The sequence below is a fragment of the Rhinopithecus bieti genome, unplaced genomic scaffold (genome assembly GCF_001698545.2).
Source record: "Rhinopithecus bieti isolate Rb0 unplaced genomic scaffold, ASM169854v2 scaffold_17971, whole genome shotgun sequence".
Classification (NCBI taxonomy): Eukaryota; Metazoa; Chordata; class Mammalia; order Primates; family Cercopithecidae; genus Rhinopithecus; species Rhinopithecus bieti.
Window position 1 is genome coordinate 2,685,033 of NW_016809834.1, and position 16,862 is coordinate 2,701,894.

Below are 16,862 nucleotides of genomic sequence, written 5' to 3' on the forward strand. Positions count from 1 at the left end.
TTTTTTTTTTTTTGGATACAGGGTGTTGCTGTCACCCAGGCTGCAGTGTGGTGGTGGTACAATCATAGTTCACTGTAGCCTTCAACTCCTGGGCTCAAGTGATCCTCCTACTTTGGCCTCCCAAGTAGCTGGGACTACAGAATTTTTAACTGAATCTTCATAACTCTCTAACTCACATTAAATTACTCCCAGATATTATTTTTTTACTGTGAAGATGCCATTCTGGTATATTGCAACTAACAGAGAAGTCAGACATCTGAACCGAACTGTGTGATCCTGAACAAGAAAATTATTTAACCTCTCAGAAACTCCTTTATAAAACTAGAATATGTACCTAGAGAAGTTTGTGGGTTTCTTTGGAGATTAAATAAGAAAACTATGGCTAAACACACCCACCTCTCCAGTATAATGTTCACCATATAGCAGCAAATAGTAGTTCCACTTAGCCTGAAACCAACCTGAGATAACTTGCTAAGTCACACTAAGCACTAAGTAGCAGGCCTCATGTTTGAATTTCAGTTTGTTTGAATCCAAAGTCAATGTGTTATAAGGGGGTATAAAAGGATGAAAACTGAAGCAATTTTTAACTAAACAGCTCACACAAATTTCAACATTAGTGGTATATATAAGGCATAAAAATAAAAGTATTAAAATTTATGAAAGCATTCGAAATATGAAATGTACACAGGGATTGTCCCTGAATAGTGAGACCATAAGGAATCTTTTTTTCCTTCTACTCTCCTACATTCTCCAAATTTTTTCTAATAAGCAACAATAATTTCATAGCAGAAGGAAAAGACATTTTCCTTGTTTTTTCTTTATTTTTTTTTTTTTTACAACTAGGGGTGGCATCTATTGTACTAAACTACCATATAAGAGAATGTACTGTATCCATCCAAGCCACAATACAGAAAAAAACCAAGCTACATGAAAAAGGTTATTTGTTAAATTAGGCTTCCTATCAACTTAAGAATGAAATCTACAGATGTATAAGAACTATATCGTACCACCGGTACAACTCACTGACAAAGAGAGTTTTCTCAACACAACATTCTAACTATTTAGTGTGCTTCAAAATGCCCCACCTTCACTTTCCTATTTACAATGACCTTTAAGGCTCTGGAATTTATAATAGTCAATATCCATTTTAATACTGACCAAAGAAACTGACCAAGTTCCTCTAGTGAATACCAGAACTAGAATATCTTAAATGCTTGCAAGTTTACACTAAATTTGACAAGGTACAGAATTTTTTTGCCTTTTTTTTTTTTTCTTTTTAAGATGGGGTCTCGTTCTGTTGCCCAGGTTAGAGAACAATGGTGCCATCTTGGCTCACTGCAACCTCCGCCTCCCAGACTCAAGCAATCAATTCTCCTGCCTCAGCCTCCGGAGTATCTGGGATTACAGGCGCCTGCCATCATGCCAGGCTAATTTTTGTATTTTTAGTGAAGATGGGGTTTCACCATGTTGGCCAGGCTGGTCTCGAACTCCTGACCTCAAGTGATCCACCCGCCTCAGCCTCCCAAAGTGCTGGGATTACAAGCGTCAGCCACCACACACTTGACCTTTGCTTCCTTTCTTAATATATGCTTAATATATTAATACTGGGCAGGGGGGAAGTAAATAGGCACACTGTGGCATAAGGGGTAATTAAAATCTGTATTATCCAGGTAGACTCTGGTAACAAACTATAGTTTATATGTGTGTGTGTGTGTGTGTGTGTGTGTGTGTGTGTGTGTATGTATATATATTTAAATATACAGTCACCCTTCCGTATCCATGGGTTTGGCATGTATGGATTCAACCAACCACAGGTTGAAATACTCAGGAAAAAAATAAAAAAATCCCACAAAATTCCAAAAAGCAAAAAATTAATTTACCACGTGCTGAGCATTACACTGAATCCATGAAAATGAAATGATGAACAGGTAACAGGTATTACAAATAATCTAGAGATTATTTAAAGTATAGGGGAGAATGTGCATAGGTTACATGCAAGTACTATACCATTTTATATAAGGGATTTGAGCATATGCAGGTTTTGATATCTGCAAGGGGTCCTGGAACCAATTCCCTATGGACAGGGAAGGACCACATATATTATATCTATAGATAATCTTGATAAAATACAGTACTTTTATTATTTTGTAAATTAAGAATTGTTTTATAAAATTGTTTCATAACCTCTGTTTTTGGAGGTGAGACACAGGAAAATGAAAGGAAGACAAAAATCAAAAGATTAGTTCTATATCATGACAAAGTAAAAAAACATGTACACTTGAAATTCTTCAACTGGCAGTCATATATGTCACTTATCAAGATACTAGAAACAATAATGTTTGCCATATAGTACAGAATCCAATACTCCTCTGTTACTATGGGTTAGTTAAAAATTAATGAAGTGCTTGGTCCTGATTTCTACACTGTATCACTGTAAGCCACCCTACGGAGAAGAATTATCCCAACTCTGAGAAAAAAAGTCAACCTCTCCCTTCTCTGCCCTTATGGAAAATAAGCCAGGCTGCCATGACAACCTCTGTTCCAAACAGCCTTCCACGGTGCCATCCTGCAGAAATCTAGGATTCAGTACAGCCGCTGTACCAGATGCAGATAAAATGCAGACCTCTTCACTATAAAGGAAAAAACACAAATAAGTTAACATTTTTCAGACAGTATAACTTTGGAAAATGCTAAATATCAAAATAATTATAACAGTGACAATTTAAGTTCAAGTTAGACTCTACTAAATATTAATTAATATTTATGAGGTTTAACTCCTAAACCTAGCCTAGAAAACAGAGGTAACTTTATTTGAATGGAGGACAAGAATTCTTCATAAATTAAAAATTGAAATAAAGTATTAATATGAAAGACAATAACTTCATTTAAAATATGGCAAAGCTGAAAGAATGAAATGTTTCAAAATATATAAGCAGTAATAAATTAATTGCTGAATCTAGTATGAATCAAATTATATTAAAATATTCTTTAAATGTATATGAAGTTTTATTAAAATTATTCTAAAAGCACAACTATTTAAATATCTCTATATAGGTGATTTATATAGCTTAATCTAAATTTAAATCATTATAAAGGTTTCTGAAACAATACATAAAATATACTAAATGAAGCTTAAACTATATCATCATCTAACAGAAAACTGATATTCAAAATAATTTTTAAATTCTTTATATGTCACCCGATTTGAAACCTAAAAAATTAAACGATCAACATAATTATTGAATGAGATAACCTAAACAAATGAGAAAAGTAGCAACCTAGGGATGAACTGCTGAAAACCTGGTATAAATAAAACAGAAGCCTAACAGAACAGGGAAGAACAGTCACTTGAACTGTAAATAAACAAAGGGAGACCAGGCTTAAAGCGTAGGTAGGAATTAAGGATGTCAGAAGGAATAACATGAAACCACTGATGCCTTTGAATCAAGAAGTTATAAGAGCAGAAGTGCATTTCAGAGAGTTTAATGCAGTAACAGAAAGTAGTATGGGCTGGAACAGAAAAGATTAGTAAAATTTTAAATACATAGATGTTTTTGAGGTCTAGAAAGGAAAAAAAGCTTCTGTCAAATGTACTCAAACTTCTAAGTAAATTAACTGAACTCATTTGCAGACTCCTCCAACTGTGACCTATCTTCAGCCATCCTGAGTCTACATTCTGTGGCCTTCTTTTTTTGCTACTCTTTTAAGTGTCGAATGCATCTTGTAAGCTTTGAAACCTCTCCCTATGCCTTTTCTTTTTATTTATATAATTCATATTCATCCCCCAAAATCCAACTCAAGCATCAGTTACTTCACTGACACTTTCTTCCAATTCTACTTCGAGCTTTCAGCCCTCTAGGATCCCAAAGCATCTATATCTCAATTTTAAAATTTATTTTACATCATAATTATCCAGTAGAATGTAAATCTGATACCAAGAACTATGTCTTCTTTATAAAACCATATCTCTGGTTGGGTATGGTGGCTTACGCCTGTAATCCCAGCACTGTGGGAGGCCGCAGCAGGCAGATCATGAGGTCAGGAGTTTGAGACCAGCCTGGCCAACACGGCGAAACCCCATCTGTATAAAAAATACAAAAATTAGCCAGACATGGTGGCAGGCAGCTGTAATCCCAGCTACTAAGGAGGCTGAGGCGGGAGAATCACTTAAGCCTGGGAGGCAGAGGTTGCAGTGAGCCGAAATCACACCATTGCACTCCAGCCTGAGTGAAAGAGTGAAACTTTGTCTCAAAAACAAACAAACAAAAAAACCATTTATCTGAGGCTTGAAAGCTTATGACATTAAATCCATCAGTGGGGCAAGACAACCAGGGAGTAAGGCAAGATAAGCATGACAAAGTTAGTAGTTAACAAGAGTAGAACAGCTACTATGGGAATAAACAGTCCAGGAGTATAACACATGATCTGCAAAGGAAAAGAAAAGCCCACAGAAGATTAAATAATATGTCTCTGTAATGCCCACATTTACTACAGTTCAATCATTTTTCCCTAACAATAAGGATCACCACAAGAGCAGAGGATCTGACGGTAAGAATTATCTAAGAATAGATGGTAGAAAAATAAGACAGCAGAAGGTTAAACAGTTTCTAGATGATATCAATTGTAAACTTCCGAGGGGGCTGAAAGTAGGGTTCAAGGATGGCAAAAGAAAAAGAAAAGCCAGAACCTAAGTAAGGGGCTGAGAAAACAATTGGTTAAGGTAAGGTTCAAAACAAACTAGATATAAAAGAGCAAATGATATTGGTAGAAAAATGTTAAGTTGTGATCTGAGAGTAAAATTTTATAGTTTCAAAATTTTAAGGAGGAACAGTATCAAGTGATACTGGGGTCCAAAATATGGTTGAAAGTTAAGTGGGGTCAGAGGACTTGAAAATAAGAAACTATAATGCCAGCTGCTAGAATGAACATAATCACGTGTAACTGGAGGAGAGAACAGAGAAGTAACTAAGAAAGGCAAAAGAATGCTTTGGAAGTAGATAATGGAACAGTAGAGTGGCATGTACTTTAAAGGAGGAGATTGTTCAAATGAAGGGAAGGAGAAAAAGGAATTGAGAACCAAGAGTATGAAAGCCCCTCCCTAATTTGTCAGTATTAGGAAGAATGATTTGTTAGCAGGAGAAAGTTACATTACAGTAGGTAAAAGAAGGCAGAATGAATTTGTGGACAAACTTTAAAGGCACATGGCAATTCATTTACAGTAGATTAAGGGTTCCAAAGGTTCCAGTGAAAGAAGTTGATACAGTTACACAGTAGAATAAAGGAAGACTAGAGTTAATATTTGCTATGTGCCAGTATTATATTCTCATTTAATATTGATTTAAACAATTAATTGATCTGTGGTATTATCTCCATTTTAATGTACAAACTGAGGCTCAGAAGAGTTAAATAACTTTCTCAAAATTACACAGTCATTAACTGGCAAAGACGGCATACGAACCTTAATCTAATGTACTCCAAGGCCCATGCTCCTGACCACTTCGCTATTCTCTTTTCTTTTATTTGCATAAAGCTTTTCCCCTTTCAGATGGCAGTCTAAATTAGTGTCTAGAAAATCAAGTTGTTATTATCATTTACCAGATGCTAGTTGATTCACTGTAGCCCACTACAGCATGACAGCCTAATGCTTTAGCATGTGATTTTATTTCTTGTCTGATTTCTGCCCACCATGCATCTCGAGTTTCTGGTTCATCTGAAAAATAAATTTTAAATCAGTTTATTACTCAACAGCACATTATCTATATGAACATGAAATGTTTAAAATAAACATACTATGGGAAGTAAAGAAGTATTATTCTATAATGGATTTTTCAACTTCCCATCTTTAAAATGTTACTTCTCAAAAGGCATAAGATTTAACATTTTAAACTCGATTGCTGGAAAACAAACCACCTATCTGCATTTGCTTTATTACTTTAAGAGATAACTAAAGGAATATATGATTAGATATAATTTTAAATGTAGACCCAGAGTTTCCAAATTCTTATCTTAGCTATGATTAGAATTTTAGAATTAGACTAAGAGGATATTCTACATCTCACCTCACTGAGTGAACACCTTATGTGTTATATCCATAAATTTAACTTAAATTCTGATTTCATTTCTTGGTACCTATTTTTTTTATAACTCACTATATTGTGGATTCTTTCCAAGGCAAAGATTTGTCAATGTTAAAAGAGAGAAAGCCATCTGTAAGCCATCCTTCTACAGAGATGTGGGTCTTCAGGCAAAATACAAGAAATTAGAGACTAAATAAAAAAAAAAAAAGAAAGCAAACACACTTAAAAAATTAACTCCAATACTTTGGTAATGTATATAAGGAAAAATTTCAGATATAACACTCCATGTATTGGTCTGTAATTTTTAAAAATGATTTAGAATCACAGAATTGTATTTTATTACCAAAGAGAAGTCCAATATTGCTTGTAATGGAGCACTGTAAGTGGAGCATCTGTCATACATATTTCCTAATCACTTGCATTTAGCAGCAAACTACTGGTGACAGCAGCTGCAAATTATAGTAGCTTTTCATGTACAATGTGTTAAAAACAGAAAGTCTATAATTAGCATATCATAATTTATTTCTTTTTGTGGCCAATTCTCATTTGGGAACAACCTGATATAGAAAAAAAAAATCAACTGTAAATAGAATGCTAAGCTCTCATCGTAAATTTTCCATATAAAAGACACTAATAAATCTAAAACCAAAAAATCCAGTTTCTATTTTGAATTGCAGTATATATCTGATTTTCAAAATATGTTTTTCAAAATTAGTAGAATAAGTAGAATTATACTCACTAGTAAAATAGTGAAGACAGCAAAGTAAAGAAAGGTTAAGAGGCGTGTTATAGCTCACATTCCTATGATGAAATTTTTGTTTCCTCCACAGGGAGGAGGATCAGCAAAGGGGAGAATTAAGGAGATAAAAGCCAGAACTACAAATGATGCCAGCCAGTTCTTGAATTAAAGTTTTGGTTCCAAGACAAAGCTACCTTAAAACTTTCTTTCAGAAGAAAGAAATGCAGAATTCAGGAAACTGAGAAAAACATCAAAGTACAAGATCAAATAAGGACGAGAAATAGAAAAGACTACAATATGGTATTAGCAATCAATGTTATAAATTAAGAAATGTGTGAACAATTAAGTGAACCTATTTTACACAAATACTACTTGTGTTAAAGAATTTCTTCATATTCCCAAATGAAATATATATATTAACAGCAAAATACACTTCCAAATCCATACTCTCTTTTCTTCTAAGACATACACACTTACGGACCAATCTGAACATCCATTTAACATCATCCTTTCCTAAAAGAGAATTTTTGTATCATAAGATGAACTATTATTCAGGTGGTTGCTCTAATCTATTAAATTACCTACGATTCTGAGAAAATACTTATCACAAATAACTATAGAAATGTATCCCAGTTTAGAAAATACCTATTTTCCCAAAAAATTGCATGAAATAAAAAGGCTTATCTTTTCATTCACTAATAAAACCTACTTACTTTTAAACCATTCTAGAAGTTTACAATATTATTTTCTGAAGCAAATAATTATGTACTATGTTTTATAAGAATAGATTTTCTCACATTAGGTTTGCCTACATCTGTACCACAAGTAATACATGGTAGCTTTACTGTTTTAAAATGAACTTTACAGAAAGTAATCCATAAACAGTGTTTTAAAATTAATAAAAAATGGAGGAAGCTACTTAAGTTCTGCATATATTTATTTTAAAAGGCCAGCATATCTAAGTGGGAAAGTATATTATAACAATTCCTATGAGATATCACATAGAATACAAAGTTCATTTACATTAAACTTACCTTAGTATAACACATAAAATAATCAAATAATTAAACCAAACAGTATGAAAGAATAAATGGCTGATTCAAAAAACAAACAAACAAAAAGCTGAATGCAGCACAAGTGGAGCATTCATATTCTTCTGACAAATTCACAAGCAGCCTTTATTTTAACACATGAGCCACACAATTGCACATGGGGATGCCATTATTGTATTTAATAAAGTATTTACAAGTTTAATACAAAGCTAAAGAGTTACATAACATGGGAGCTAAGGAAGCAAATGGCATATGTCCACACTCCAGAAAACTTGTTAAATTTGGTTTTTGGCTAAAGCAAAAGCTTAAAGAACGAAGGGTTTGCAAAGCAGATTCAGCATACAGGAGCCAGAAACAGTGGATATTTTGGCGCATGCTTGGATCAGGTGACAGTACAGACTGAAAACTATGGCAGCTCACTGAAATGGTTACAGAAAGTAATGGCCCTAAATTCTAGGTGAAAGCAAGGCAAGCATACAGTAGGGAGCACTTAATCACAAACTGGTAATTATACTAACAATTATCTACAACTGTAAGCAAGAGACTAAAGGAAAAATTTTTGGCTACTAAATTTAGGGGGCGTTTAATTAAAACAAAATTAAGATTAATTTGTTTAACAGTAAAGAAAAGTTATATTTATCTTCAAAGCTTATTTTATACTCATGCCAGACATGAGCTAGAGGATCTTCAAGCAGTAATTATGATTCGGCCTATTCTATTACCAATAAAAATTCAGAGATATCACAGCATTTAATCCCTATAATAGAATGTTTAAGGTTTAAAAACTGATAGCTACAGTCTTACAGGAATGTATTGTGTTTTCCTATAAGAAATGAATTTGAATTATTTTATTCACCCTACAAAAGTACAAAATTGAGGATACTATACTAACATAAAAGCAAACAGAGTCTGGCTTAAAATTTTGTGGCAACTATATATGCTACATATGAAATGATACTATTTAGTTATTTGAAGGATATACAGCTGAGATGTGAGGTCACATTTAATAAACATTTCAAAGAAGTTAAGAAACAAACCTCTTCACCTTAAACACCATGTTTCTTCTGCTAATCTACAGAATTATTTATAATTATAAAAGTTATTTTAGGAGAATTTAAAATTTAATTATATACAAATTAATATATTTTTAACATTTTTATACTCAAATTATATATTTTATACATATAAGTTTAATACACAAATTATATTTTATACTATTTTATGTTTTTCTTCTATGAGTCAAAACTCTTTGTAGATAATATCACAAATCTTTTAATATATCCTTTTAATTGCAGGCATGAACTGAGCTCTAAATCAATCCTCACTGATGTCTCTTTTAGGGGTAATGTCAGTACACTTAGGTTGACATCAGAATTCATTCATTTTTACTATGTTACATTCCTAGAGCATGGCCACAGCTCGATATCTTGCCATCTTTTTAACACTTTGTTTCTGAAGTGCAGGTGAAACTGGTAAAATTCTAAAACGGCAGTTTATATCTCAGAAAATAACAATGTGAACAACTCAACATGATATGCCCTTATTAAACTCAACCTCTTTGAGATTTTAGGCAATCACACAACTGGCAACTAAGAAACACCAACTACCTGAAATGTTAAGTTCAGTCCATTTTTATATAGCCCTGGAAGAGAATAACTCTGCCTTGCAGATTCTTTTAATACGGTTAAAAGAAAAAAGAAATTTTTCTAATGTTTTAAAGCAGATTCACTATAGTTAACAACACTGTACTGTATATTTCAAAACAGCTATAAGAGAGAACTTGAAATGTTCCCAACACTTAGAAATGATAAATACTCAAGGTGATGGATACTCCAAATACCCTGATTTGATCATTACTTATTCTATGCATGTAACAAAATAAAACATGTACCCCATAAACAAATATTATGTATCAATAAAATTACTTTAAAATGGACAGTTATTCAATCTAATTTATAAATCAACAAAAGAGATAACATGTTAGGTTGGATCAAATAAAGGTTAAGACAATGATAATCTATCATGTTAACGGACAGTATAAAAAGCTATATTCCCAAATACCTGAAAGTAACATTCCAACTGCTAACCTCTTGAAGAAGATAAATTTCCCCTAATGAAAAAGAAATTAGAGAGTTCAGGTTCAAAGGAGTATATAACCTCAAACTGGGTGGGGATCAGTAGACTAGGAAGAAGATTCTCATTATAGAGGAAGTCATGTGCAAATACAGAGCAAACATCAAGACGTAGTCATTTGGGATGTTAGGAGGAAACTAAGATATAATCCATGTTGGACCAAACTGGAGTCTTTACTATCTGTAAATTTAGAAAGTCAAATGTGTAATCTACTCCATAATTGTGAAATTTCACTACACACACGCATGCGCACACACACACACACACACACACACACACACACACACACACAATGTAACTGGAGTTTCATTATTCTCAAGTTACTGGTAATATAGAAAAGCTCACATGTCACACATACTGTATTTATGCCATCTTGCATCTTGAACTTATTTATCTACTTCCTGAAAACCTTATTAAAATACTGAAAACCAAAAGCTGTATAACTACTTTAGGTATAGTTTGTACATCTGTTTATAAGTATCTCTCAGAGAAAATGATAATTGCTGAGATTATCAGTAGAATTAAAGTTCCAAGACAGCCTACCACCTATCTCCATTTAACCAATACACACATATGCACACACCAAATAGTGTAAGAATTACCCTAGACTGGGTGTGAACAGCCTGCCTGCCTGGCTTAACAATTTTGTTCCCAGTACCCAACACAGTATTCAACACATGGTAGGCACTCCACAAACATCCACTGAAGAAAAACTTATCTGAATTGAAACTTAAAAAAAGAAATTCATTCAGATGAGCAGACTGACATCTACATTCTATAAATATATCCTTATATAATCATCTGACTCACACTTTGTTACCATTAAATATTTTGTAAAGTAATTATCATACTTATTTTTATAGGACATAACTACTCACTTTTGCTCCTAAAATAAATTTTCTAAACAACTATAATTCTGACGGCTAACAAAAAAGACTAATATGTTCTAATTTTGAACCATTAATCCAAAGCTTGCCTTATCACTAGTAAAAGTTTATGAATGAGAAAAACTTAAGTATAATATGTCCTAAGATCTATAATCTGTCTAAAATAAAATCTGTTTAAAACCCTTTTAAAATATTCTCAAAACAAACAAAAGCTATCTAGTGTTAAACAACTTGTTTTACTAACTCAGGACTTAAAATATCAACTCACAAATTTTGTCTACATCCGGAAACTATCTCCAACTAATATATAATTACATTTTGATACCACACTATATAACTACTTTACTTCTTCTTAAAAAAAAAAAAAAAAAAAAAACTAAGCTGACACGCAATCTCCACAGAGGAAAAAATAGCAAATTATCCACAACTATCAAGATTATCACTGATTTAAAAATTATGTATGTTAGCTACTCAAAAATACTTCTGGTGGTAACTCAAGCGAAAAAAATAAAAGATCATACTCATTTGAAAACTGAGTTAGGACTATTAAAACTTGCTCTGTAAACATTTTCCCATCTCAACGCTCAAATAAACTTGAGTTTCCAAAGGGTAGAACCCAATTGCTATGTATAATTTTAGAGCTGTAGGTATGTGGGATAATTCCCCTTTCTTTCTCTTGTCTTTAAAGCAGACAAGAGCCTGCTTCATTTGCCACATTTCACTAGTTACTAGGTCCTGCTGTTATTATACTCAAAATACCTCATTAATCTATAGTTACGAGTATAGGTTCTGAAGCCAGAGTACGCAAGTACAAACTGTGACTCAACCACTTTCTAACTATTCACCTTTGGAAAACTACTGCTTCACTTTGCTCACCTACAAAACAGGATTAGTGCCGACCTCAGAGATCTGTTTTGAGGATTAAATGGCCTACTATTACAAAACACTTAAAAGACTACGTGGCACATAATAAGTTATTGATCAATGTAGCTCTCCTATCACCACCAAAACCTAGGTTACCTATTTAGCCAAGGTTACCACACAATCTACTAACTGGTCTCCCTCTCTATAGTCTTATTGCCTTTAAGCCCATTCTCCACCCTATAGTCAATGATCGAATGCAAATATGAGCATAGGCTACCCTTATTCTTATGCACTTCCAATCCTAGAATGTCACACATAAGATCTGTAATGTAAATGCTGCATTCTGCTTCCTAGCAGCAACACTCACCTGCCTGGCCTTTCTCAAAGTCTGTTACCAAGCCAGAAACATAAGCAGCATGATAAGTAAAGGTAACATTTTTAAAATAAATTCTAATATTGAGTTCCCTTCTTCCTGCTCTATAAAAACATTTCTAGGGTTGGGTGTGGTGGCTCATGCCTGTAATCCCCACACTGGGAGGCTGAGGCAGACGGATCACTTGAGGTCAGAAGTTCGAGATCAGCCTGGCCAACATGGTGAAACCCTGTGTCTACCAAAAAATAATCAGCTGGGCATGGTGGCACACACCTGTAATTCCAGCTACTTGGGAAGCTGAGGCACGAAAATCACTTGAACTTGGGAGGCAGAGGTTGCAGTGAGCTGAGATCACGCCACTGAACTCCAGGCGATAGAGCAAGACTTCATCTCCAAAAAAAAAAAAAAAAAAAAAATTCTAACATTGTAGTTAACATAAACTAAGGCAGCAAAGCAGGAGAAAAGGAGACAGAAAAAAAAAGCTAAACTAACCAAGATATTTTGTACTCCGTGGCAAGCAACCTAGTAAGCATGAACTAACTATGTAAACATCATCAAATGAGTACTGGCTAGCACATTGTTTTGCAAATTCTAGAAGTTTCAGAACCACACTCAAAGTATATATAAACATGGGTACCGAAATATAAATCTATGTGATTCTCCCATCTATCCTTCAAATCTGAGCTCAAGAATTACAACTTCTGTAAGTTTCCCTCATACAGAGTTAATCAAGCCTTCTTCTTTAACCTTTATATTGTATCACACCATACTACACAGTAAATTATTTAATGTTTTTCTATCCTCCAAGAATATGAGCTTCATGAAGGCAGAGGGACTGGCAAACTTTCCACCCTAACACCTAGCAAATTGCATGGCACAAAATAAATTCTGATATAAGCTTGCATGATCTGTCATATTTTATACAACAATACTGTATAATAATCTTCCCATATCTTTCCATATTTTAATGTTTCTGAAATAAGAATGTCTAATAATTAATTATATTTAATATGGTGGTGTATATTTTCTCTTGGAAGGCTGTTATTAAAATGATGATGCTTCATGTAATACATGGTACAAAGAAGCCAGGAAATACAGTGTGAATGAGCAATTCTAGCCCTAATAAAAATGGTATCAACAATTATTTTCCTAACATGGTTAGTTCTTGATTTTCTACATAGGAGAGCAATGGCTAAATATTCTCAAATTACAGAGAAGAATACATGAATGATTTGCATATATTTACCTATATCAAATTTTTCTTCAGAATTATCAAGTTATTTTTCCTAAACAAGTATGAAAATCAGTTGTTTCTGAATATATACTAGGTCTTACCAGAAAGATTCTAATTAATCAGAAGCATACTACGAGGTGTCATCATTTATGTCCTTTTAACATTCTACAACTTATATCCACCTTTTGTCTTCATACACTTTCTACCTGACATTATTTTAAATGATGGCAAGATATACTGCTTCCTCAACCATGTTTCTCTTTGCCAAACCATAATTCTGCTTTTGTGGGAAAATGTCCTTACTATGTCTATAAGATTTAATTATTGCCATTTCCATTTCCAAGATTGTTCTATGATTTGACAAACACACATCTCATCCTAAACATCTTTGCCCTGACAAGATTTCAGTTCCCTACATTATTAATGATGAATATGCTCTCAATGTCCTTTTTCTATATATCTTCCCACTATACTAATCTGCCTATGTTTTAAAAGTTCTTATTTTTTTTTTTTTTTGAGACGGAGTCTCGCTCTGTCGCCCAGGCTGGAGTGCAGTGGCCGGATCTCAGCTCACTGCAAGCTCCGCCTCCTGGGTTTACGCCATTCTCTCACTGATTAGAATTAAAACGATCATTTGTTAGTGTAATATTTTGTAATTGGTCTTTAGTGAGAAATTGAAAAATACCTTGCTAGGTTAATTTCTGAACTTTTAAGAAATTAACCTATCAAAGTATTTTTCAATTTCTCACTAAAGACCAATTACAAAATATTACACTAACAAATGATCGTTTTAATTCTAATCAGTGACAGCATGCTGGTAAAAACTTGGATAGGAAATTTCCCTATGGATTTATCGATTGACATCAATCTGCACCTGTAAATGTTGGACTTATCATATGGTTTACCAGACTGAATTTAGGTAAATCTACATGATGAATATGATTTACTTCATAGTCAAACATGCATTACTTACATCAAAACTTATATCTTGAACTCCTAAGAACAAAAAAAGTTTACAATATTGAAAAGATTATGAGATATTATCTAAAATTCTGAGCCCCTTGGTGCCTTTGCTTTTCTGTAAGATATACTTTCTGAGACAAATAACTGAAAAGTTTCTTTAGGCAACATACCAGCTTCTGACTGAATCAAAATGGTTGTATTATTTCATTCTAAAAAATATAATGTAAACAATTAGAGATGTACATTATTATGTTTTATCAAAAGAAAATTGCTTTTGACTCTAAAACACATCATCAGCTGTAAAACTTGCTATCTTAGTCTGGTTTATTTAAAAGCTACAAACTACATTCATATGTAAAATTACTTTTAAAAATTATATTCACATGTGGAAAGGGAAGGAGGAAAGTTTAAGAAAGCTGTTAATCCCCAAGTCTGTTCTTAGTTATCTATTTTGGAACACTTCTAGAATTATAAATAAAAATGCTAACAGTTACAGTTTTACAGTATCCTACAGAACACTAAATATATTCTATTCAAATCTAAATGTGCATTTAAATATACTTTATTTTTAATTTATGAAACATTAAATACTTATATTTAACAATTACTTGCTTAATCTTAAAGCTAATGCCTACATCATTTACCTGATATAGAAAACCATCCAAAACATAATAAATAAAATTTTAAATGATCATTCTGAAGTTAATGACCTAAGAAAAGTCATTGATAATTTATAGTATTTCTATGGCTTTCATTAATTCATTTTAATTAACACATTTTTATATTTGCATTTCCACTGAAATTACAAGAGTTATTACATACGTAGCACAGAATATAGCTGTATAACTGAATTGACCTTAAACTTACTTCATCTAGAACATTTCTAAAAACTTCACTGAGCTGCCATAATTTTTGTCAGCATATGTAGTACTGAATGACCATTAAAATACCTGAATTGAAACTATTCCAGTCTAGCAGTTTGTAAGATCTTGTGTTACCCATAATTCCGACAAAGGCTGAGTTCAAAACAGCAAATTAGTAGATCAGTTTTAGGTGCAGAATAGTAGGAATAAAACAAAAAACACTACAAACAAGAACGCAATTGACAACACCACTCGACAGGAACTGGAAAGACACAGACAGCAGAGTTAATAAGAACTAGAAATAGAAAAGGGGAAAGGAGCATGCTACAGTAATCTAACATTAACTAATCTAATTATTGAATTACCTTGATTTTTAAAACCACCCCATTCTTTCCCTTGTTGCAGTCACCTGTTAGCTCAAAATTTACCAAAGGAGGATGTTCTTTAAAAAAGCCTCCAAAATAAGAATCCATAGTTAGCAGGTGGTAGTGGTTTTAAAATAAGATTTTTTCCCTTCTATAGGGAGAATGAAACAAAAATTCCCCATATTCACTAGTCAAAAAATAGCTGCAAAATTCATTTGAGAATGCAAACACAGCATTTTTAACATTAGCACATGCATCTCAATCCATCATAAGTTTCTCTCAGCTGAGTAACTGTCACAAAATTAAAACATCATCATTATGGTAGATGTTAATCTAGAGTTTTGTTTTGTTTCAACATTCAGCTTTTCTTCAATATATTAAAATTTCTTCATAAATAATTACTTAAGAGGCCTGGAGATTAGTAAATGTTCTTAAGAAATGTTCCTTTTTAGTGCATAATAATACATAAAACAATCCAAAGAATGTGACATTTTATTTTATTTTTTGAGATAGAGTCTCCCTCTGTCACCTAGGCTGGAGTGCAGTGGCATGATCTCAGCTTACTGCAACCTCTATCTCTAGGGTTCAAGTGATCCTGCTGCCTCAGCCTCCCAAGTATTTAGGACCACAGACATGTGCTAACACGCCCAGATAATTTTTGTATTTTTGGTAGAGAGAGGGTTTCACCATGCTGCCCAGGCCGGTCTCAAATTCCTGAGCTCAAGCAATCTGCCCACCTTGGCCTCCCAAAATGCTGGGATTACAGGTGTAAGTGACCGTGCCCAGTCAGAATGTGATACTTTAAATCAAAATAATATAATATTGGAACCATTAGAATAATTACATGTATTTAACTAAAAATAAAACAAAATGAAAATGTAACTCATATACCATTTGAAAGCACTTATATGTATATGTCTATGACCTTTCGGGAAATAATCCATTAATAACTGAGAATTTCTACATGTGAGCTGAAAAAATACTCTAAACTGGGAGGAAAGGCAGAGAATGGGTGAGCTGGTAGTTACAATACCCAAAAGACATTCTGTAATAAGAATTACTCTTTTCTTCCCTGGGCCTGGATTCTTACATTTCTTGCACAGGTAGCATGAACTGGCAGGTAAAATAAACCCCAAAATGCAGTTAGTTTTTTTTTTTTTAAGTAGTGACACTTTAAATACAGCTCTCTACTTAAACTTATTTAAGTAAACTTCACTTGTTCTCCCAGACTCTATAGCTTACTCAGAGTACATGGAAGCAACAAAACAAAATCAAAATGTTTTTCTTTTCCTTTCTTTTTTTTTTTTTTTTT

General features: G+C 33.2%; 1 protein-coding gene across 12 annotated transcripts in view; it reads right to left on the reverse strand.

Moving 5' to 3' along the window:
* C2CD5 (C2 calcium dependent domain containing 5) overlaps window positions 1-16,862 on the reverse strand; it is a 96,245-nt gene that overhangs the window by 37,620 nt on the left and 41,763 nt on the right. For 6 of the 12 annotated variants that reach the window (XM_017890531.1, XM_017890539.1, XM_017890532.1 and 3 more), the window contains 3 exons: window positions 15,273-15,338; window positions 5,596-5,710; window positions 2,535-2,630 (listed from right to left, as the gene is read on the reverse strand). In XM_017890531.1, the coding sequence (XP_017746020.1) occupies window positions 2,535-2,630; window positions 5,596-5,710; window positions 15,273-15,338 (277 nt within the window). The remainder of the gene's footprint in view (window positions 1-2,534; window positions 2,631-5,595; window positions 5,711-15,272; window positions 15,339-16,862) is intronic. The other 6 variants (XM_017890534.1, XM_017890540.1, XM_017890541.1 and 3 more) reach the window with 1 other exon arrangement.